This window comes from Solanum stenotomum, chromosome 2 (assembly GCF_019186545.1).
Source record: "Solanum stenotomum isolate F172 chromosome 2, ASM1918654v1, whole genome shotgun sequence".
In the NCBI taxonomy this organism is placed as follows: Eukaryota; Viridiplantae; Streptophyta; class Magnoliopsida; order Solanales; family Solanaceae; genus Solanum; species Solanum stenotomum.
In genome coordinates, this window is record NC_064283.1 from 26,036,973 (window position 1) to 26,063,082 (window position 26,110).

Below are 26,110 nucleotides of genomic sequence, written 5' to 3' on the forward strand. Positions count from 1 at the left end.
AATATAAATACATACAGAACGCACAAGCACTTAACTGGCCTAATTTGAGTGACAGCCTTCCATGTCTAAGCCAAATGAATATTATAGAAAGAAAGCAGCAAGTTAGAAGCTTATATCATGTCTTGAGCAATTGGCCAGATTTCACATTATCTGCAATTTTACTGGTCAATTGCTCTCATTTTTTATTTTTTTTGAAACTGGTAACTTAGTGTATTTCTATCAATAATTAAGTTCATTCAGTACATTGGTTGTACTTGCACCATATTTACATCAAAAGACTCTTAAGAAACTGGAGCTATTCTAGTCTTCTATAGGGAGCTTTATACATCAACAATTTCCGCAGTTTCTACTGAGTGAGACTGTCTACACCAAAAACTGAAGAGCAAAATACAATTCATCTTCATCTGTTGGATAGAGTTGCTTCTATATTCAAAACATCTAGAATTCCTCTCTTTCCCTATTGTCCACCATATACAAGCTGGAGCCATTCTCCATCTTCCTCTATCTCTGACCTCCAAACCTGCTTCTTCCCAACATGCTAGAGTTTCAGAAATCTTTCCAGGCATTATCCATGTGATTCTTCTGAGTGCCAGGAACATCCTCCATACTTGACCAGTTATTTTGCAGTGGAGGAAAAGGTGATTAACTGTTTCTGTAGTTTCCCCACATAGGCAGCATCTGGGACAGATAGTAATCCCTCTTTTCATCAAATTATCTTGAGTAAGAACTGCTTCTCTTGCCAAAAGCCAGACAAAACATGAAACCTTATATGGTATCTTAGCCTTCCAAATGTGCTTCCAAGGCCATCCTACCATTTGATGATTGGTTTGGTTCATATGTTTGTAAGCTGCTTTCACTTTGTAAGCACCACTGTTGTGTCCATTCCACCATAATCTGTCAGCCCCTTCTTGTAAATCTCCAAAAGTTCCCAGCAGATTGAAGAAAGCAATCACCCTACTCACCTCCCAGTCATTAGGCATTCTTCTGAAGGTAATATCCCAACCTTGGTTTGACCACTGTTCTGCCACTGTATTATGTTGATGAAGTACAAGATTGTAGTTGTCAGGGAATTTCTCCTGTAAACTCTCAGTCCTTAGCCATACATCCTTCTCATAATCTGTTAACTACCTGGGTCATCTTCTCATGTTTCTGGTGTCCACCGAGGCCCCATGTCAGAATTATGGGCTCCAAGATCATCTTTCCTAGTCAATATTTGTTGATTCCTAAAGAACGGCACTTGTAATATCTGTTTTCTTTTATTGTAAATGTTTCACTGACAAAAAACCAATTCCTTCACCTATTATTCTATAGTTACACTAAAAGAGAAACTAACAAGCATTCTACAGTTGTAAACCACTTAACGCATAGCTTCCCAACAAAATTACTTGGTTACATGAGGTAGGCAGAAAGGTTATAGATTGGGGAGTTACAGACGCTCTTCAATTCCAAGACAGAATCGTAACAGGACCGATGAATTCCTACTGGAAATTAACATTTATCATTGTCAGGACCCTGATCTTCCATGGGAAATTTTACTTATCATCTTTATCCTTATGGCATTAGGCATTCAATGAAGGAGGTCGTACCACATGCTTCGAGCGAAATACAGCAACTGTAATATTTTAATGAATAAGAAAGGATGTAGTTGGGAAGTGAGTAAAATCATGGATTCTCTATTTCAGTAGCATCTCTCAAAAACCCAGCAATTAATTTTTCATAAAAGCACATATGTAACAAGAATAACAAACAGCTCAATAGAAAAGAACATATTTTTAAAAAAAAATTTACCTGAACACAGTGTGGTGTCGCACAAAGTCGACCACTTGAGAGGATCTCAGTTGTTTCACCTATTTGGTATGCTATTTCATCCACCCCATACTCCACCTAAAATAGGAAATAGTACATGAAGATAGATTGCAAACCTTAAAGAAAAATCATGGCAAACTCCTCATACACCTTCAATATATGAATAATCACAGAAAACTCAAAATGAGACTAAAGTTCTGAAGTCAAGAATGTACATGAGAGACAAGAAATTTAGCATACTTGCAATATAACTCCGCATGCCAAAGTTAATAAAAAATTAAAATGAAAGAGTTGACAAAATGCAACATGAAACAGATTTTTTGCATGTTTAAATGATATTAGATGGTCATTCAATTTTTCTTTGTTAAGTGCATCAGCGTATTAGCAAATGTACTCATTCTTGCAATGCAACTTGAAGTGTTTATCAAGAGGAGATGGGTATTAGCTCCAATTTCTTTTCTAGGAAATTCATAACAGGTGCCCATACTGTGCATGGATAATCACAAGAATCGCACCCAAAATGTGACTTAGGGTCAATGAAGTAGATGAAAGCAATGAAAAATCAAAGTTCAGATTTAAAGAAGCTAGATGATTTATTCCCATTTCCTAAAATTTGGTGGGAATGATACCCAGACTTGTACTGGTGGAATTATTTGTGTGCGCACAAGCTAACCCAAACGCCACCATTACGAAAAAATACTCCCTCCATTTCAATTTGTTTGACTGGTTTTGACTTGGCAAAAAACTTAAGAAAGTAAAGAAGACATTAGAATTTTGTGGTCTTAATTTAAAAGATATGTAGAATGTACCAAAATGTCCTTTAACATTGTGGTCTTGAGCATGTCATGTATAAAGTTGAATTAAAGAGTTGCCAAAAAAGTAAAGAGACATTCGTCTTTAAACGGACTAAAAAGGGAAGTAGGACAGACAAATTGAAACAGAGGAAGTAATATTCATGAGAATCATATTATGCCATTGTCTCTTCAATGACAAAAGAGAAACACTTAGATAGCATCCTAAGCATCCATTATATTTCTTCGATGGATGTTCAACTTATATTTCCAGATGTGTTCCCCCTACATGTCTTCTTTTTGTGCTTCAGGTTAGTGAAACTGCCTTCTCCATCATTTGATGATCAGAGAATAAGAAAATATAAAAGAAGTAACTATGCCCTCAACTTCCTCATGAGTATTTACTCTACGTCCTAATTACCATTAAGTCATACACTAACTTTATGCCTATTCACAAACTCATAAATAAATGAACTCCAATTCATGTGGAGGGAAGAAAAGATGTACCAGGGGAACACAGTTAATGGAAAACATTCAAATGCCATCATAAGTTAAATAACCCAAAACAAACAGGGCACACAGCAATAGCCTCTAACGACACAACTAGGTGAATTCTTGATAGCATCCTAGGAAGATCAACTTTATTCGAGGACAAGAATGAAGCTTTGGAATCTCTTAGAAGGCCATTTTAAAAGAAGTTAAATATAGAAACTTCAAAACAAGCTAATTAGGCTTCAACTGGAAAAAAAGAGAGTCTAATTTTGGAGGAAGAGCTCAAGCCAAGGAGGATCTTTTGCCCAAGTGCTATTACAATTTTAAGGTCTAAAACTTAAGTCCAACATGAGGTAGATTGTTTGGGGGGGGGGGGGGGGNGGGGGGTGTAAAGAATCAACCTTTGAAATAGGTCACAATCAGGCCACATTAGGATGATCAGTAGTCTAAAATGTGCCAAACTTGCACCCCCAAGAAACCCCCACTTGGGTCACATTATTAGCATCATTCTTGAAGTTCTTGAATTAATTCTAAAATTTCTTATTTATCTTTATTTCTTTTACTTTAAACTTTGTTTTTAGATTTTACATATTCTTTTTTATTTATTCAATTCTTATCAAGCTGTATCAACGCGGGTTGGTCAACATTTTGTTCTTGATTATCTTGAGTGTTTCTTAAAAAAATTGTAGCTTAAAAAATTAAGCTAACTGTCAAAAAAAATTCAGTAGCTTAAAAAATAAGCTACCAGTTGATATTCTTGTCCAAGATCAAAATGGAAACCAAGAAGAGGGGTAAATTCAAGAGCTTGAAGGTTAAAGCAACTATTACAAATTCTTGTTGGTAGAGTTTCTTGAAAATTCTTTTTCTTTTCTGGAGTTGATTCTTGTTTCACCAATCCAATTCATCCTAGGACTTGGTAAATTCTTTATTTTCCACATCTTCCTTCTGGGGTTTGTGACATGTAAGGTTTAACGATAAATCCAAAAAGGAACCACCAAAAGTAATAACTTTGAGAGGATGAAGACAAGAGTGTGACATCATTAGAGGCAAAAAAACCGAGATTTATTTTTTTGAGATATACACCTATATATTTTAAATATGTCTTGTATAGGTAGTAAAGAGGAAGCAAGGGCTTTTGTAGAAGCCGAATTAAAAACTAAGGATGGGGCATGCTTAAACTGTTTGGAAGGTCGAATGTACAATTTGAAGAATGGAATGAGGACCAAGGTAATGTTAATAAGTGCCATGAGAATTGACAAAGAGTTTGGCTACAATTTAATTAGTAATTATACTGTTGAGGTTGAACATACCTTTTGCTGAGCATATTTTACCTTACATGTTGAAAAGAGTAAAAGTAAATAAAATTGTGTTATTGTCATTCACTCTTGGAGTTGGAGATATGAGGATGTGATTTGCTGTGACGTAATTTTCATGTATAACTGTCATATCTTGTTGGGCAAACCATGGTATGCTTGTAATGGAGCTTAATACAATATAGAAAAGAATTGATACACTCTCAATATGAATAGGAAGAGACCCTCTCTTGCATCATCGACACCATCACAAGTCTGTGAAGGACAAAAAGCGCATAGAGGGAATATGGAAAAATTTGAGATAGAAAAGATTGAGAGGAGTATAGGAGTGTATGTTGGGTGAAGAGAATGGCATGTCAAGTGAGAAGAAAAAGTGTGTTTGAGAGAAAAGAAAAGAGAGATGGCCATGAGATAATAAAAGAGAAGGATGGTTGTGAGGTAGAGAGAAAGAAAAAAAGGGTTTGAATGAATAAAAAAGTTTTGGTGAGGAAAAACTGACTCAAAAAGACCCTCAGACTTGTCCCTAGTTGTTTCTTTAAATGAAGGTAATGTTGTATTCTTAGGCATTAAGGAGATAATGGCTACCATCAAAAGAGATTTACAGTTGGCCCAAAGCTAAAACAAAAACTTGCAACACAAAAACCTATAAGGATCTTATAAATCTAAAATCTATCCAGCATCCTCTATACCCTCCTCTTTACACCAAAAAAAGAAGTCCTCATACAGTTCCAATTGATTTTCTGAACTGATTCAGCAGTACTCTCAAAACATCTCATGTTTTTTACTCCAAATTGTCCACCATATGCAGGAGGATCATATTCCACCACTTCTTCTAACTTTTACTCCCTCATCTCCTGATCCAGTAGCTCAAAAGATCAGCAGTATGTTCTGGCATGGTCCATCTAGTCTGTGTCATGTCCAAGAATAATGCCCACAACTGGGAAGTGACTTTGCAATGTAAGAACAAATGACTGTTTGCATCATTTGCTTTCCATTACAAAGGGAATACGAAGAGGCTATCTGGAAGCCTCTCTTTTGGAGCTTTTCATGGGTAAGGCAGGCTCTTCTAGCAACCAGTCATGAAAAACATCTTTAACTGGCACTTTGTTCTTCCAGATCTTCCCCCAAGGGCCACTAATTTTCCCTGGTAAAGCATGCACTTTCCTTCTGTATAGCCTGGTTACTGAGAGCTTTCCATCACTGTTATGTCTCTATCTTACTGAGTCAACTTCCATGTTTGTGCCCCTAAAATCATTTAGAACCTGCAACAGAGCAGCTACTCTCCCAATTTCCCAGTCATTCAAGATTCTTCTAAATCCCAGATTCCATCCATGGAGAGACCATACCTCATTAACCATTGCTTCTAGATTGGTACTAAGAATGAACAGATCAGGATAGGAAACCATTAGGAGCTCCTCACCAATCCATAGCACTTTCCAGAACTTAATTTTGGTGCCAGTGCCTAATTTGATAGTAATGTCCCTGACCAACTGGTTCCACAAGCTCCTAATTGTTCTCCAGACTGAAATCCCATAGGTACTGTTGACTGGACTTGAACACCACTGCCCATTTTGACCATATTTGCTGACAATCACTTCCCTCCAAAGAGTTTGCTCATTTCCAGATATCCATACTCATTTGGTTAATAGGCATTTGTTTTGTAACCCCAAGTATCTGATGCCACGACCTCCAACACTTCTGCACAGCTGTGCAACTTGCCACTTTACCAAATGCATACAGTTCCCTCTTTATTACCCAACCATAAGAAGTCTCTTCTTAGCTTGTCTAATCTTTCTTTCACCTTAGCAGGCAAAGGAAAGAGACACGTAACATAGGTAGGCAGGGAATCTAGGACAGAGTTTATCAAAATAGTTCTCCCACCCAAAGATAGGTACTGAGCCTTCCAGTTAGATAGTTTCCTTTCAGTTTTTTCAATGATACCTTCCCAAATCACCTGTTCCTTGTGTTTGTTCCCCAATGGCATGCCAAGATACATAATTGGGCATTTCTCAGTTCTGCAACCCAGAGTATTAGCAGAGGCACTTAAAATGTGACGAATTTGCACCACAAGAAACTCCCACTTAGACCACATTTTTGGCCCTTAAAATGGGTTCACTTGCGGCACAAGAAGGACCAGATAGGTGTGAAAATTGTTAGAAAAGTGGTTGTCAAGTTACTAGCAAGTTGTCTTCAAGATTGCCAAAAAAACGAAGAAATAACCAAACTGAACCGATAAATATACTACCTTAATAAACTACCTAACTTAAATGTTAAATTATTATAATGCCCCCCACCCCCCAAAAAAAAAAAAAACTTAAAACAATTTAGTATATCTTCTATAATATATATTGTATTACTAGTTTCTGGGTACGCGTGTGGCGCATATAGCCAAGTGTACCCATTACGATAACTTATAGTATATGACAATTGTGCTCCACATAAGTCCTTAGACATCTTATTATATGTTTGACTTGTAACTGTTATTTTTTATTTATGCTGCAGTAAAAGTAAAAATTATACATGATGGTGGATATAGGAAGAATTTTTACCAATTAGTGTTACACAGATATTGTTAGAGTAAGAGTGTTTGTTCATTTGAAAATTAAAATAGTAATCTAATTTTATATGGATCATTGATAATGAACTTTATACTTTAAGATCTCTTTATTATTAATTTAAGAGGCAATATACTAATTCATGAGATAATGAACTAATAATAAATGCATTTATAGTCATTCAATATATCTGTCAAATATTTCATATTATCCATGTAAAACACAAATGATCTGGCATATAATAAAATATCTAATCTTTCATTGAGATAATTTTTAATTTCATTTGGAAATAAGAAATATAATATTGTACATGTTCCACGCCAATAATTATATAAAATCTAAATAAGTAATATCTATTTAATTGTAATCTAGACACAAATTTCTTTATATAAGCAGAGAACATATTTAACTAAAAAGGAATAAAAAAAAGAATACATTATAAAGGAACATTTAAAACTAATACAAAATTCACTGACAAATGGTCATCACTATAAGCACTTTACATAAAATAGTACAAATAATTCATTATTTTTTTGTAATTCATACAACATGATTAAAAAAAAGTATTATTTTCTTCCAAACATTTTTTACAATTAATCAATCAATCAATCATAACGTCTTCATTCCAAATACAACAATAATGTTCTTGCCCTTCACAGTTTTACAAAGATCGATGACAACTTTTCTTATGCGGTCTATGACTATGACCAGAAAGGAAATCAAAAAAAAAAGAAAGAAATGATTACCAAAGATAAGAAAATGGATCTTAATTTATAAGAGGGAATTGGCATCAACATACTTTAGTAAGAAGATCAGATAAGAGATTTATAAATTCATTTCCCTTTCTAGGTGACTTTAAATAGGAAAACCTTAGGTGATGGGATATGAAAGGAAAAAGAATTAAAGAGGTCCATCAGTTTCCTACTTAATTATGTCCTTTGGTCTTCACCTGTAATTCATTGAACAATATAATTAGGAGTCTTTTTTGTCTTTTTGATAATAATTACTTATAACAATTTAATATTAATTCACCATACAACATGAATAAATTGTATCCGAAAGAATTTGATAAATTTGATATTGGCTTAATGTGTAACTCTCCCTTGTAGTAGTTAAAATTTACTATTTAATATTTAATTAACGATGTATTAGATGATTAATAGTATTTGTATTTGATATAGGGAAAAAATGGTAATCTAACTTTTGCCTCACATTCTTTTCACTATTAGTATAATATGAGATGATGATGATATGATATATGATTATTAAATTCTTATTATACACATAGATTATACATGATAAGTATTATTAAATTAGATATTTTAATTATGAATTAATCTAAGGAAGTCATTAACATGATAATTAAAATGAAATAATTTAATGTTTAAATTAAATAGTTAAATGCTTTATAACATTTTAATTTATAGTAGGGGTAAAACCATAATTCAACTTTTAACTTTTTTGTTCCCACTTATAGTAATATATAATATAATATTAATTATAATTATTTATTTTTATTATATTGAAAGCAGGCACCTTTTCTCATTGAAGGTTGTGACATTGCCAAAGAGTTATAACTATTCCGATTAGTTGTGACATTTTTGAAGGGTTGTGACTTTTTTGAAGAGTTGTGACTTTTCTGAAGGGTTGTGACTCTTCCAAAAAGTTATGACTTTTCCGATGAGTTGTGACCTTTTTAAGGATTCTGACTTTTTTTAAAGACATAACAAGCATTTTTTCATACACTACCCTTTGTTGCCAACAAAGAGGGGTTTCCTCACATTTTTAAACTACAATTTTTTGAAATTTTCTTTTGTTCTTCTTCTTCTTAAAACACCTAATTGAGTATATCTTCTATATTTTATATTATATTTATTTATATTATAGTATATTAAAAGAAGGCCTCTTCACATTGAATGCTTACGGTTTTTCTAAAGAGTTGAGACTTTTCTGATGAGTTGTGACCTTTCCGAGGGGTTGTGACTTTTCCGATGAGTTGTGACCTTTCCGAGGGGTTGTGACTTTTCATAAGGGTTGTGACTTTTATGATAAGGCACAATAAGCACATGCTCATACTACCCTTTGTTTTGTTAACTTTGAATAGAGGAGTCCCATCACATTTTTAAACTACAATTTTTCATGTTCTCTATTCTTCTCTTCTTAAAAACTCAAGTGTGATTTAGAGACGTTGAGAATCTCAAAGTTCAATGGAGTATGAACACTCTCTAACATGAATGCTAAATTGATATAATACTCAAACTAAAAACATTCAATTTAGTATATCTTCTATATATTATATCAATATTTATTTATATTATATTATATTATATTAAAAGTAAGAACTCAAACAATACAATAATAACTAAGTATTGCACTATAGGAGAGGGAGAAAAAAGTATATTTAAGAGGTGTAACTAAGATATTTTAAGAGTGACTTTTATTTTTACATATTACAATAAGTTTTAAAATGAGAAAAGAAATTAAAAAATGGAAAAAGATAAATTTAATTGGTGGAGGTCATAGAGAAGTGTCAGATCACCTTATCTATATCTAACTTTATATTATAAATAGTTATAGGTGTTTTTCGGATGTTCATTTGACAACTTTCAGTAGTAATCAAAAGAAAGTTTACATCCACTATTCATAGGAACTTATAGTTTATCATTTCATTTATAATTGTTTTTTTTTTTTTAATTTAATGATATTGACATTTTTTTTAAAAATAGTGTAGTACATGGTTTGATATTCACGTGCAACGCACGTGCATCAAAACTAGTTATATATATATATATATTTTTTTTGATTTGCACCGGGTGTCCGAGTCTCTTTGAGCCCCGACTAATCCCGGGGGTGCACAGGCCCTCGGCAAGGAGTTTCCCGAATATATATATTATTATTATACAAGCATAATATATTATTTTATAAACAATTTTAAATATCTTATGCTATATGTTTTCATCAAAATTTACTTATGAAAGCAAAAAGGTCCAAGACGAGAACATTTATCTTATTGGGTTCATATATGAGTGTCTATGATAATTTTTTGTGGGACTAAGAATGTCATTGTCTCTTCCTTCTTGGCCAAATGATGAATTTTTTAAGTTTTATTCACAGTAAATTTAGTGATCGAAAGTTCTGGAATGTTAGTCGTTCTAACTATTTTTCGTTTTGAATGAATTTTTTAAAATTTGTGTATGGTTAATAACCGAATAGTCGAACCAAACCGAACCAAAACCAATAATAATCAAACCGATAAATGTATATTATATTTGGTTGGTTTTGATAATTTAAAAACCGATTAAATTGGTTTGATTTTGATTTTGACCAATAACCGACCCGTGAACACACCTAGTAGTAGTATTTTGCAATCACATAGCCTCCTATTCTTCAAGGTATGTTGTTGGTGGTGATGGATGAATTGACACGACATATTCAAAGGAAAATACTATTAGACCCTCAGGTTGATAGTTCGGATGGCTCGGACTTGGCCAGGGATTTACATGATGGACCTAGCCATGACCCAATAACTTTGGTTAAGATCAAATTTACTTAAGGCAAGACCTTGGCAGTGGAGTGGCTAAGGCATGTAAGGGAAGGTGCCGTCAAGGCATGACAAGGGATGGACAAGCTAAAGAAAAGCAAGACTATGATTGTGGCTAAGACAAGTTTGTGGACTATGAGCGAGGCAAGGCAAATGACTAAGAAGATTGGGCACCAATGGTAAGATGTGTGGGAAAGAACCTGCGCACAACACAGGCATGTGGATAAGGCGCAAAGTTGCATGTTAGGTGGGCTTTTGGCACCAAATTTGAAGGTTGCCTACATGTACTGCGCACATGCGTCACAATTGGGCAGTTACATAGTTTCTAGTTGTTTGTGGCATTGTCAGCACGATTAATAAGACTTGTATTTTGAATTCAAATAGGCCTACCAGTAGGGGGATGTCAACTACATAGGATAAGACATGTGTATGGCATGTGACAAGGTGTTGTCACCTATTTATTGTCACATACCAGATTTGGCTTGTGGATGAATTTTGTAAGGCTGAGTGTTTGTGTGCTTCTTTGTAGCACGAGTTAAATACAAAATTGGGAAGTGATTCCTGTATGTGCCTTGTGTTGTAATTTCTTATGCTAGGCTAATCTAAGTGCTAAACTAGATTGAGGGAAAAAGAAAGTGGGTTGAGTCATAGTAGTGTGACTGTTGCATGGAGTTAAACCAGAGAGAGTTGACCCTATAATTGATACAATTGTATATTATGTACAATTGACATACTATTGATTGACAACACATGACGGAGTTAATGATAGACGGGAGGTTTGAAAACAGACCTAAGAGTCAAAAGGTTTCAGGTTGAGCAGGAGTAAGACTGAGTACATGAAGTACAAGTTCGATGACGCATCATATGAAGCGGATGTGGAAGTGAGGGTTAATGCACGGGTCATCACCACGACAGGAAGCATCAAGTATCTTGGGTCAATAATCAAGGAAATGGAAAGATCGACGATGATGTTACACACCTATATAGTTCTAAACTATCGTTTTGCTTTAGCATGTAATGAGTAGAAAGAATATACCTTGACTATTTGACCAGTTCGTGTTTTTATGTAAAGGCCAGCATCACTATCAGGGCTATGTATCTCTACAGCATCTCTAGTAAACATGCCACAAGTAAGACCTACAAGTTGAAATCAACCAGTAATCAGCTAAAGCAGGAGATAGGGCAATGAACAAGTAAATATCCCAGAAAAGAAAATAAGACTAACATTAAAAATATCCACCCAAGTTACAATGTCATCAAAGATCTTTATATTCATGCAAAATGGTTTGACGATGTAATGGCAATACAAAAACTCGATTGAAGGGTGAAGCTGCATCTGTGCAGGTAAAGAAACCATATATTTTTCAATTAACATTTTCGTTTAGGAAAGAATATGGAGCTAGATCTACAAATAGCAGACCCCTGTTACCTTGGACTTATCTTCCATTCTCCACATAAATCCCTCCATTGACCCCACCAACATACTAAATGACAACATATATACTGGAAAAATGGAGGTTTTATCATCACTACAAACCTGTCTTTTACAGTTACAAGATCACCAACTGATTGGTAATTACCCATATACCTAAAAACACAGAATCAAACAGACAAATACTCAACAAAATCAGATAATACGGCATGATCAACGATACCAATCACTATCCATGGTTCTCTAGGCTAATGTTTCAGAGATGAAGCAGCTTGACACTAACTTATTAAAATCGTTATAGGCTTAACTTTCACTACTAATGACCAGCTAATTGTCTTAGTGTCAAACTAGTACTAATAACAGGCAGATAAAATTTGCAGTTGGAGTTCCTTGAGGAATACCATTTGATTAGATGGTATGTGAAGTGGTGACTGTAAATCATTTACCAAGTTTTAAACATTAATTAAGTTTTTTACATTATTCAGCTTCCTGATTGAGTTGTAATGCAGTTGTAATACCATCTTGCTACATGTACCTACAATTCAAGAAATTTACTAAAAGCGGATTTCAAAAAACTAAGTACCCGTAAGAGAACCGTGATCTGTATGCCATCCACACCATGATGACATGGAAGCATGGGCGGGGCAGCTGCAATAAAGTTGTACACTTCGTTAGCTGAAGACTACAAATATTCTGAATCAATGTATCATCCCTTGATTATTGCATTTATATTATTGGAGTTAACATATTCTAAACCTTTGCAAGAATTAATATAGTTAAAAAAAACTATGTGTGCCAACAGAAGGCCATAAAAATATTATTGTATGAATAAACTAACTCCAGTAGACTACTCAAGCAGCATTGAAGACATAAAGCAAAAATCTAATGTGAATGACAGCCTTGAGCTTTTGCTCGCCTGGGAACTGTCAGTTTGTAACTAGATGTGCACTTGTCTACAGAAAGTCACTGCTGCAATGATCACCTATGTGGCTAGGACTCTTCAAAATCCCTGCCACACCTGTGTTGTCACGACATGGATGTGGGTGTGAGATTCACACCAGATTTGGTCAATTTACTATAGGTGTTTTGACCATGTCTATGATCGAAAAGTATAGATTGATTGGATATTTGGTTTGATATTTGAGTTTATATGTCATATATAAAATATTACAATGCTTTGCTATTTAGCGAGATCTTGTGTGCATAAAATATTAGATGCTTATAAATAAGTAAATTTATTAGTTTTAGTTCAATAACTTTAATCAATCGAGATATATACTATATATGTCGTAATTTACACTTATTGGTTGTATCTCAGGCTCAGCACCCGTATCCCCACAGGAATCCATACCCCCAAATACTAAAGTTTATGTGATGAAGAATCAGACATCTAGATCTGCACCGATATCGGGACCCACACCTGAGTCTAAGAAACATAGATGATAACAGTCTATTTTAATCCGTGAATATGTCTTCTAAATCTAAGGAAATTCAAAGCTTAGTGCCCCTTTACTGGTAGCATTATAGAAGCAGCTATTCTTTCTTCAGAATGCACAGTAAAATTTTACTTGCATCTAATAGCAGTATATCATATGCACAAAATCCAATATATTTTGAAATTTGAAATGAAACACACTTCCTCTTGTCAAGATCAACTTTGCAATGTCATTGTCTCATTGATATTGCCTTCTAATATCGAAGTAAATGAAAGCAACTACTGGAAACAAGAATGATAGGGTGTTCACAATCAGACAGGATTGTATGGGATGTCTTAACTTGATTATTTCCCCTGTATCTTGATATATCTTTGTTTCCTTAGGTTGCTTGTGAGTGTTGTAGACATATGTTCAACAAGATATAGACCATTACATAACAGAATCAGTACCAGTTCTAGATATTAGAAATAATAAGGTTGTAAATTTTGGTATCGGAGGAGTAGGTTTTATTCATCTGAATAGTATGCAAATTTACAAGACAACAAATCCACACGTGTTATTCATCCAAAGAGTACACAATTTATAGTAGAAATAAATCAAATCAAAAAGGAAACTAATCCCTTGTTTTCTAGTAATCCAAGAGTTAAAGGGTTCTACTCTGATCCCTAAGTATCTGAAACTTCTTAACTTATCATATTTGAGTTAACCCATTTTCATGACGGGATACAAATAAACACTCTATGAAGATCGACGATTGAGGCCATGAGCAATCATTGGATAAACAGACGTTGATTGGCAAGATCACCTTTTGATAGACGTTCTACATCCGAAAATTTTGTTTTAGTAGGAGGTAATTTGTTGTCCTATAAACGTAAGATATAGAATGTGGTTGATCAATCTAATGTAGGTGCAAAATATCAAGCAACAATTGTAGCAACCTATGAGCTAGTTTGTATTCAACAGTTTTTGGAGAAATCAATAGATGGAACTTATGTGTGATAACCAAGCGGTCCTTCATATCACATCGGTATTTCATGAGGACTAAGAGCCTATTTGGCCTGGTGGTTAATAGTCCAAAAGCACTTTTTTGAAAAAATTAAAGTGTTTGACCAATAAGTAGAACGGCTTTCAAATAGAAGCAGAAGCAGTTTTTCTAAGGTTGGGAAGAAGCTAAAAGTTTCTGCTTCTTAAAAAAAGCAGAATCAAAAAATTGTTTTTTCAAATCAAAGTACCCCTATTATTTATACTTATATACTAATATATCCCTTGTTAATTAGAGCATATCTCATAAGTTTCCATTTAAGAATTTTATTTTCATTTTTACGCAATAGATTCTTTATTTAATTTTATGTTTTAATTTGTGGAATGATTTTTTAATTTATTTGGTTTGATGTTTTTAATTATATTTAAATCATCATGTTAATATTATATCAATATTTAATATTTTCTTTGATTTATCTATGTACAATATTGGTTGGAAATTTGTAATATGTACTTTTTTTATTAAATAAAGATAAAAATTAATTAATTTTTTATAATAGATAATTAAAATAATTTCTCTCTATAAAATAATCTTAATATTAGAAGTGCATTGAAAATTGTCCATTTTCATAATTTGACTCTCAAAAGTACTCTTAAAAAAGATTAGTAAAACACAATCAGCTTATCAAACAGCACTTTTCAAATGAATTAGTCAAACACAAATTGTTTTTTTCAAAAGCACTTTTATGAAAAGTTACTTTAATAAAAGTGTTCATAAAAATACACAGTTTTTAGTCGCGTGGCCAGCAGGTTCTACGCAAACTGAGATTGACTGCCACTTTGTTAGAGAAAAGATACTTCGCGTAAATATTATTACAATATTTGTGAAATCAAGTAATCAGCTAACAGATATTTTCACCAAGTCTCTCATATTAATTACATATGCAACAAGTCCGATCATATGGCTTGAATGCACCAGTTTGAGGGGGAGCGTTAGAATAGAAATAGGAATAGAATTGGTATATAGTATCAAACGTGGAAAATGATTGTAATGTAGTGTGTATAAATAGGGCTCCATTATGTCTCACATGACTGATATCCATCAACTTGAGGGCGAGTGTTAGAATGACTTGAGGAAATAATCAAGTTGAGCTTTTCACTCAATTCCTCCCTTCTCTTATTTTTCCCAAAAGAATAATCATAGAGAGGGAAAGACCATTACCTATGCTGAGCTGGAAAATAGTAAAGCAGACGACCTTTATGACATCTAGAATGAACAAGTGTTTGTTCAAGGCCTTCACCCTCAAGCATCACCATCTCTCTGGATGCTGCATTATTTGCATTGAGCGACTAAACTGATGTGATTAATACTCATCACCTCAAGCTACAATAATGTTCATACAAAAAGAAAGCATAACAAAAATAAGGAAGCAAAAGCAGTTTCTTTTTTAAAATGAAAAGCGGTTTGACAGTAGAAACATATCAAAATCTAGACCATCAGGGTGACTATTGCAATTCTGTTAACAAAGCTCAATTACAACCATAATGATTTTGTCGAGGTTCCAAATGAGAAACTCAAGAAAACTGTTCCTCATATCTGTTGCAGGAGGAATCAAAGTGAAAATAAAGACTTAAGGACACATTTACAGCATGTCAAGGAAACCAAACATCTTTTACCATTACTTTGTTTAAAGAAGCCAGTACATGAACCAGTACGAAGCAAGACAGAAAGTGAAGAAACTGGTTTTGACATCAATAAAGAAAAAACAATCAAATTTGTACATTATTAAAAAGACGGAAAGAATCCTCCATATTAAGCCAAGTGGTAGCCTCACAATTGGCCACTTAGCATCGCTAAAAGAAAGAGGACATACCTAACTACTTTTGTAATAAAATAAAATTCTGAATTTTGAAATTCTAATTTCTTTTTAATTTATCCCACTGTAAATTTTTGGAATTTAAATAATTTCTCTCGTGATAGAGGCCAGTAGAAATGGCAAAGAACCGCGTCTTTAATTTTTGGGAGTCAAGAACCTAACTGCTGAAACGCGTAATACATCATGTCTTCAACCCAGCTTATATTTCTTATCAATACACAATTCTTTTCCACTGGATTATGGTTTTACAAGGAAGGTCGAATAATTGTTGATGTTGGTCGTTTTGATATAAGTAGTGTCAAGATCCTGTTGCAATTATTTGCAGTCGACTACAGAAAGCAATAGATGAGTTGAGATCTCAAACCAATTCCTTGGAGGCCTCTAGAGTAGTACAACCTACATTGAAATTTTTAAGGTATCTTGAACTTGAATTTTCCATTTAAATTTGGAATTGTTTATCATTAATGGGCTTTGGATTTAAGTTGGCTATGTGACTGTACATAGGAATGCAATTGAATACCCAGATCAGAACCATGGAAATAAAATAGATGGTACAAACATAGCACAAAAGACGCACCATAGCGATCACAGTGATACGCCAAGAGTAATCCCACATCCAGTATCAGCTTTCCAAGAGTTTTAAAGGCTGCAAAGCAAAACATATATGTTGAAAAACTCAGCAATGGTAATATCCTGAACAAAAAAATATTTTTACCATTTCCAACTACCAAATCTTGTTAAAGTTGGTATTATTTAAATATTACTGATGCATCATAGAACGAGAATATTGCAGAGGCACAGAGAATTGTTTCAGCATTCTAAAGCAAGGCAGGCGGCAACATGATATGAATTTGTACTGTCCTTTTTAATATTTGATATCTAGCATCAGGTTATACGAGTATATAAGTTGCTTTTAAAGACAAAACGTTTATGCATTCTTCTTCTTCTCATTCAGTCTTTTGAAATTCCCAAATTCACACACCCCAATTAAACATAACATCCCCATGCCCAAACAAAAAATGAAATAGAAGGGTCAGATCCTGAGATGACCCAAAGTCCACTCTTTTGAAATTCCCAAATTCTCACACCCCAATTAATCATTCAGATTAAGCCTATTAAGTCCATCTGTTTCTTTTTTAAGAAAGCCTCTTAATGGATCTGAAAAGATCTGAACGAATCAGATTTGTAGGAGAGTCTTAATACATCCAGACTTGTTTAATACGCTCTAAAATAATCACACGTCGCTTTTGTTTCTCTTTGTGTGGCTTATTTCTCTCTCACTACAAACTTTCTTCCTCTCTTTTCTCAATCAAACATCATTTTTTTTCCTCTTTGAACTGGTAAGTTTTCATTGTTTTTTTTATATTAACAATTTTTTTGAGGTGTATTGATGTTTATCAAGAACACTTCACATCTACCCTTTCAATATTTGTATACAAAACTTTTTGAAGGTTCTACTGCAACAAGAAGTTGTACCTATCCTTGTCCTGGTGTATGTTTTGTATCTACTACTATAGATATAAATACACCTAATGAAGTTGAAGATGTACTTGGTGACAAAAATGATGGAAGTCTTAGTAATTTGTATCTCAATCTTCAATTTCGACTGAAAGAAAAGTTTTGAGATGAAAAGAAAAAATTTGTTGTCTCAATTGGAAATTGATGAGAAGATGAGTATTGTTTTAGAGTTATTGACTAGAAAAAATAATATACCTAGCTTTGAAGAATGAAAGGAAATATTAGATGGTCTTGGATGGGAAGAACCATTATACAGTACAACTATTAGTATATTTTGTGAAATTATCAGCTACAAAAAGCATGGATGATGCTACAGGTTCACAAGTTAGAGAATTGAATTAAGGTCATCGAAAACAATAGGAATTTTTTAACTTTTCTAATTAGCTAGAATATATGTTAGGCGTTGATAATGTGAAACCTTCTTTATTATTGATTAGTTTGATAATTTATTTTATTAAAAGATGTTTGTTGAATTCTTTTTAAAAAATCATGTTATAATAATTTTTATATTGAAATATAATTGTTATTAGCATATCATATAATTTAATTTTTTTAATCAAATATAAACATTTAAAATATTATTTTTATTAAAAATTAATATTATTTTGACGAAATAAATTTTTTATAATATTTAATTTGATATGCACATTCAAATATCGAAAACAAACCGTCTTAATCATTCAGTGTTCACATCTAGACACCACATCTTAATATTCAGATGTATATTCAGATCTAGTCATGTAGATCTTAATGCACATCTTAATATTCAGATGCTTATTCAGATTCAAACGTCTTAATCTTAACGGAAACAAATGAGGCCTTAAGAGGAAATACATTATCTTAAAAGAAGCAAACTAAAGCTCAAAGCTTTATATAAAAGATTTACTCAAATTCAAGATGTGTACATTAAGGGGTTGCTGGCTATACAACTAGCATAGCTAATACCATGTTTGGTAGCATTAGTTGTTTTGTACAAAATTCAGCATTCCAATTATGATGTTTGATTATCATTTTACAATCCCACAAACATAAAACATGTATAAGTTATAAGTTGATTTATGTATTATTTTATATTGGATAGAAGATGAAATATCTAATACATGGATAAAACAATTAAAATGACAAATTTACCCTCTGTCATGCCATACTTAAGTTTATGGATTTGATTGTAGTGCATCATATGCCAACTATATACCTTACCCTGCCTCATTTTTGAAGATCAGAAAATTTATCATGCATTGTAAACAAATATTTTATTTTAAAAAGTATATAATGTATATAAATTTCTAATACAACAAACCAAACATCCAAAGTAGTAATTCATGCATTGTAATCTTTGCATTACTTATTAACTAATTCTAGCATAACTAATCCTGCATAATTAATCTCTGCATAACTAATCCCTACATAACTCTAATCAGCAACCAGAAGCCTTTGTATAGGCTTACAAAATCTAAGAATAAAAAGTTACCTACCGATGTGGAACTAAAACTTACTACATGATAAGGACAACTATTATTATCTAGATAACATTGACAACTAATATTATCTAGATAAGGTTGACAACTGATATGAAGAGGAGGTGCATCGGTATCCAATGACCAAGTGAAGAGATGTGAGAGGTTGGCTATGGTAGATCTTAGGACAAGTAGAGGTAGGCCAAAAAAGTATTGGAGAGAAGAGACTAGACAGGACATAGCACACCTGCTATATACCAAGGAGAAAACCCTAGATAGGAAGATATAGAGGTCAATGATTAGGGTAGAAGGTTAGTAGCTAGTCGAGAATTGTCTACTTTCCCCTATCAATAGTATTTTTAGATTCCCTACTATCTAATGCTTAGATTTTATTATTACATGTTTCCGTTTTTTGTTATTGTACTACTCCCTCCATGCCATTTTATGTGACACCCTTTCCTTTTTTAGTCCATCCCAAAAAGAATGTCACCTTACTATAATTAGAAACAACTAAACTTTAAGATTTTCCTTTTATCTTTTACCCTTAATGAAATTAGTTACAACCACACAAATATCTAAGGATTATTTTAGATCACTAGTTTTAAGACTTTTCCTTTTATTCTTAAATACCGTGTCAAGTCAAACGGTGACACAAAATGGGACGGGGAGAGTATTGATTTTTGCTACTTATTTCTTTTCTTCATTATTTTTTTAATGACCTTGATGTCCGAGCCAACTTGCACTCACCTCAACTAATTTCGTCTACCAACATGTACTACGTAACTCTATCCACTAAGGCTAGAACAAATGTCTTTTCTCTATTAATTTCACAATTGTATCTATTGTATTTCCTATCCTACTGATTTTATACGCTTTACTTGAGCCAAGGGTCTATCAGAAACAACTTCTGCTTTCACAAGGTAGGGACACACCATCCTTCCCAAACCTCAATTGTGGGATTACACTGGTTATGTTGTTGTAAGGCTGACAACTAATATAAGGTGATAAGTTCGTTTCATCATCATATGGTAAGTGGTTGCATTAGCATGTGATAAGTTGTTGTATTAGCACGTGACAAGCTCCTATGCCAGAAGCTCTCAAATGAATCTTGAAGATCCTGGTAGTGAGTGGTGTTGAGGATGGTGGTGACAGTGGTGGGCTGGCGGCATGTAGAGAGAAGGTATAGGAGAAGGGAAAGTTGTGGTGCCAGTGACATTTGCGGCGGGGAGAGAGAGGAGAAGGGGAGATGGTGGTGCCAATAAGGTGTCAAGGATGGCGGTGCAAATGGTGGTAAGAGATAGAAGGGGAAGAAGTGGAAAAAAAAAGTGTATCACACGCTTAATGTTACAAGCGTAGTGCCACATCAACGAATTATGTCTAATAGACATATTTTGGCTTGGGTTCAGGTACTAAATAGGTACAACCCTTAGTTCAGATGTCTAAATGAAAAATCCAAACAAGTATTAGCGGCTACGTATGTATTCAACCATAAAAAATTGCATGATGACTTATCTTTCATGCTATCCCAAATAATTGCCCTTCCTAAAAGGACAAAATTGCTTACCAAATGTTACATAACCATAACAGTTTGCATAGAATCCACTTCTCCACTTGTACAGTAATATTTTTTCTTCCCTCTAAGTAAAATAAAGATAACTTGTAGCATTCACAAGATTCCCCTGTAATCAGATTTCTCATTGATACCAGGACATTATAGGACAAAATATCTACTTGGTATCTGATCAGAGTTATGAACAAGCTTTAACCCACCAACTAACAAAAAATAAGACAAAAATTGTGTTAGTATCTACCTGTTTCAAGTTCTGGCAGAGCCTTATGTGGCCATATATTTGACCCACAATATGATGGATACCTTCAACACAACTAAAATTTAGCTGCATGAAAATTAAGCATGCATATGCAGTTTATCTCAATTCAAAAGTAAAAGCATAAAAAGTAGTCCCTCCATTCCACTTTATTTGACACTATTTCCTTATTAGTCTATTCCAAAAAGAATGACATACTCCTATATTTTCTTAATGAGAAGCTTTTATAGCCATACAAATGCTATGACATGTATAAAGACTACGAATTTCAAAAGTTCTATAGCCACACGAATGTCATGGCATATTTAAGCACAAGTTTCAAAAGTCTTCATTTCTTTATTAAACTTTACGCCAAGTCAAACTATGACAAATAAAGTGAAACAGAGAGAATAACAACTACATCTCATCTTTCTTTTCCTAAGTAGTGTGACTTAGACTTCACTTCAGCTCTCAATTCTACACTATATTCACTCAGTTCTTTACGAATGAAGCAGTGAAAAATTTACCGTTCAATGAGGGATTGCTCTGTCGTAGGTACATCTAATATTGGATTTGCATAGAAAGATCCTTTCAGCAAATCTGCACAGGCAAATCCATGACACATTTTAAATTCGTCAGAATGATATATTTAAACAATAGCAATTTGCATGTTTGAGGAAAAGTTAAATAAGTGAAACCAAGATATTTGCACACATAATATACAATAAAGAGATATCAATGTTATGGTAGACAAATAGCTTATTAGTAATTGTCACTTCTCCAGCAATTTGCACTCTCTGCATATTTGTTTGAACACAAAGTTAAGAAACTTGAATAAGTAAACTTTTGAGTTTCTTGACTTTGTGTTCAAACAAATATGCAGAGAATGCTCTATTTTACTTTGTGAAGCAATGTCTTTGTAATCAATGAGGGTGGGTAACTTTTTCAAGATGTATCACAACAAATTTGCAGCACCCTAAATGCAACCATTGTGCAGCAATAGTTTATTCAAACTTCTTTGTCCCAATTGACTTGTTAATCCCGTGTTCTTTTAATCGAACTCCAAAATTAACAATTACACTCATATGGCAACTTGAATAAGTAAGACGAATTTATGAGTTCCTTTTTCAGGACCGTGGTGTCTGGGCCAACTTTTGCGCATCTCGACTAATTCCACGAGATACCTACCACCTCCCACCAGCAACAGAAGACGAATTTATGAGTTTCTTAACTTTGTGTTCAAACAAATATGCAGAGAATGCTCCATTTTACTTTGAACACCAAAGGTTACAACTTGCATGAGAACTACGAAAATATAGGGAATAAAGTGCAAAATTGCACTGTTCTCACATTTTCTGACAACTTTCAATCAAACTGCTCATGGAATGGTGACCTGGTAGAATCATACCAAAATTTCTGGCATGTCCACTGTGTTGGAACAACAGTTTGTGATCATTGGTTATGCATTGTCATACCAAATTCTCTAATTGTCTTCCTACACCTCCAGTCTCTTTTTAGTAAGTTACTTGTCACTTGTTAGATGATACTCATTGTTATTAGGGGTTATTCAGTGACATGGGTACTTCTAGTTTGACCATAAAACAACTTAGCAATCCATTTCATCCGGATTTTGAAAGCTAGTATCTGTCTCCTATAGCCCATCGTAGGTGAATGCTTTTCATATGTCCTTTTGAATGATTTGTGAGACCTCCTAGTCGAGGGGAACATAGAACCAGAGGGTTATATAATAACATCATGGAGAGGAGGACATCTACAAGTAGCTTTAGATATTAGTTTTACCAATCATTCCCATTATGGATTCAGTTGATATTATAATTTAAACTGCTGAATTTTGTGGATCTTTTTAAGTTCCAATGTCGTTAAAGGATCACTTGAGGCACACTAAAGTCCAGAAGCTAGGTGCAGTGAAGGTTGGATGCTTCTCCTCGCAAAGGTAGTACTCTAGTTCAAACATCAAAGTATGTGCCTCAATTGCCATTAGTTCCATGTTTTAAGGCCAACACCGAAAAATAAATAAAGTTGGTAAAAGCAACATGGACAATTAAGATTAGCATGTTAGTAATTAGGAATATAATATAAGATTTAGTACAAGCTAATCCAAATAGAAACTTAATATTGTACTAATAACAATTTCAAAATGATTTGAATATCATTAACATGGTAAACTCCATATATTTCACTTAATTTCATCTTTTTCTTTCTTGGTCCATATGATTTTATTTATATCTATGTAATTGTGTTTTCTTCACATGATATTATTTATATTTTTCACCAGCCCCTTTCTTTACTAAAGCATGCTTGAATTGCATATTGCACTTAAAACACCAACCTATACTTGGCGTTTTTCTAGTTATAGGGATCATTTGGTTGAGTGTATTAGAAAAAAAATGCATGCATTAGCTTTGTGTATTATTAGTATCTTGTTTGGTACATAGTTTTAGCCTATGTACACTCTATTGCGTATTGAGGTGTGTGTTACTAATACCATGGATTTTCATGTATTAGTAATACAAAGGGTTTCAACACATGCATTAGATTGATTAATGACATAACTATCCCTCAAATCCCTCTCTGAGACATTTCCCATTTTCCAAAGCTAAAGAGTGTGGGGGGTATTTAGGTAAACAAACATTTTTCATAGAAGTTATGAAAGACTTGTTATTTCTAATGCATCAAACCAAATGATGTTATACGAAATAATGTCCGCATAACTAATACCAACATTACTAATAATCCACCTTATACAACATTATTCTTATAAACTCTACCAAATGACCCCTTTATAGTCTTTGACTAAATGATGAGTTCATCTTCATTAGAAATCACACCTTGTTTGTTTGAGTAATCTAGTGTGCTAAACTATTTGCTGAATGAAACAACAAAACAGTCAAATTTTAGTAGGCAAACTCCTACCTAGCTTTCCGGATTCGAGCTTTTCTTTTCCATGACTCCATCCAAAGTTGTACCTAAACATCATTGCCAAAAGTTGTTGAAGATGTGGATCAAAGAGAATACATGGACGTACATAAGCATAACTGCATAACCATATTTTTTTAAAAAAAAAGATATGGTTGGAGATCTAAATAGATTGCAAAAAGCTGGTGATATTCAAGATCAAAGAAACAAAAATAAAGCATTAGATTATGGCTCACCTGCTATTAGGGTCTTCAAGCTCCCTTTTCACATCTTCAGGAAGGTTGGCTAACCTTTTGAAGAAGAGACACTGATTATATGAACAGTTCACTAATATTTTCCTACACACATACAATTTCATGCGTCTACCTATCTTTGATATACAGATAATATTTGATGTCTGAATTTTGTACCTGGGACCAAGGTGGAGAAGATTCCGTCGCCACAGTGAATAACCAGGAACCTAGAGAATATAATAAAAACAAAAGAGGTATGAAGAAAAGTAAATTCACATTCATGTCGTGAACATGAAACAGATACAATACGCACTTCTATAATCAATACTCTTCAAAAACTCCAAGGCTGGGCTTTTATGAGACTTCAACCAACTTCTACAAGATGTCCAGATATTACGATATTCAGATTTTGAATCTGTCTAGATCTTGAGTTGGTTAGGCTGGATCCCTCTTTACGTGCTAATTATGTTTCTGATATTAACTCTCTTACGTTTACCAACTAGTTAGTTTATCCTTTCCCTTTTGATGCAAAAATAGCACCAGATGCATCATGTTTGACAATATACATATGTTAACAAACCTTTTAAGGGTTTGAGTTTTCAATTTAGGGACCAAACAGCTCCCAAACTAACAAAGAACTTAAAGTATTTGGATAGCCCCTCCCTAGGAATTCTCATCCTTTTTGCTCCATTGGTGACACGAACTCACAACTTTCGGATTGGAAGGTAGGGCTGCTTACCATCCGAGCAACTCCTTCTTGTCAAAATATATATATATATATATATATATATTTGCTGACAACATGTCAAGACAAATGATTTTATCACCGATAAGAATATGTGTGGGTACTGGGCAGGGGCGGAGCCAGCATGTTCTTAGGGGTTCAGAACCCCTTCGGCGGAAAATATTACTATATATACATGATTAAAATTATTTTTTAGGTATATATAATAGATGTCAAACCCCCCCCGGACTAGTTCGTGTGTTCACTTCTTCAGATTTTGAATCCTCTTATCGAAATTCCTGGCTCCACCACTAGTACTAGGTATGTATATAGATATGAATTTAAAAGATACTGAAGGACAAACACATTACTTAATTTCTGTAAACACTTGCACAAAAGAACAAACAGTTGAAATTCAAACCAATGAAGAAATCCATCAAGTATTTTACTATAGTCAAATTCGAATATTTTCGAAGTGAATCAGAAAACTTCACAATAGCAGAAGAAAAGTAAGTTTGAGGCAGTATGTAGAAGAAGTGAATACTAGTAACGTATTGGAACGGTGAAAAGTTACCTCGGATATGGATAGAATTCCTAGACCATTTGGGCCAAAACCTTGTTCTATTTTTGCCGATAAATCAGCATTTTTGTCCTATTTGATCCACAATCAAGTGACAAAAATAAGCATATTTGACAAAATTGAATTGCAAAAACGAAGAACATCAGTATCATATTTTGGTTATAGTTATTGTATTTTGAAAGGAAACGCCATGAATGAAAAGGTCACCTTTAGTTGGGTATATGGTATGGAAACAGTTGAAACTTTAGGGGAGAAGGAACTCATCGTGATGGAAAGGCGAAGAGAGGGAGAATGAGCTTGTGTCTGTGTGTAAGAGGGATTCACTGGGAATATTCGACTCTGCATTGCTATTTGCTCAAAGCCGCCCCCACCACCAAAAGGTCAAATTGTATACTCTTTGACAAACTTATCAAAAGGTCAAATTCATGGAAAAATTATACAAATTCCACATTTTAGTTTACTTATTATCATTATCCTCTATAAGTTTTACAAATCTCCAAAATCTCTCATTTTCGCGCATCAGATTAGTATATCAGCGCTTATATTATTGTATCTCGCGTATCAGATTAATGTATCAGCACTTATATTATTGTATTTCACGCATGTATCAACACTTATATAGCTCTGATACA

The 26,110-nt window shown here is 33.7% G+C and overlaps 1 protein-coding gene across 4 annotated transcripts in view; it reads right to left on the minus strand.

Annotated features, from left to right (window-relative positions):
* Positions 1-25,865, minus strand: part of LOC125855022 (uncharacterized) — a 28,441-nt gene extending 2,576 nt beyond the window's left edge. Inside the window, exons 1-13 of one of the 4 annotated variants that reach the window (XM_049534660.1) lie at positions 25,686-25,865; positions 25,473-25,550; positions 24,352-24,401; positions 24,178-24,231; positions 23,939-23,991; positions 21,532-21,604; positions 21,011-21,072; positions 16,802-16,870; positions 15,570-15,675; positions 12,514-12,578; positions 11,535-11,635; positions 1,789-1,884; positions 1,107-1,202 (exon numbers count right to left, since the gene is read on the minus strand). In XM_049534660.1, the coding sequence (XP_049390617.1) occupies positions 1,194-1,202; positions 1,789-1,884; positions 11,535-11,635; positions 12,514-12,578; positions 15,570-15,675; positions 16,802-16,870; positions 21,011-21,072; positions 21,532-21,604; positions 23,939-23,991; positions 24,178-24,231; positions 24,352-24,401; positions 25,473-25,550; positions 25,686-25,823 (954 nt within the window). In that variant the 5' untranslated portion in view covers positions 25,824-25,865 and the 3' untranslated portion in view covers positions 1,107-1,193. Of the gene's footprint in view, positions 1-1,106; positions 1,203-1,788; positions 1,885-11,534; positions 11,636-12,513; positions 12,579-15,569; positions 15,676-16,801; positions 16,871-21,010; positions 21,073-21,531; positions 21,605-23,938; positions 23,992-24,177; positions 24,232-24,351; positions 24,402-25,472; positions 25,551-25,685 lie in introns of those variants that run through there. The other 3 variants (XM_049534658.1, XM_049534657.1, XM_049534659.1) reach the window with 3 other exon arrangements.
* Positions 25,866-26,110: the final 245 nt, after the last annotated feature.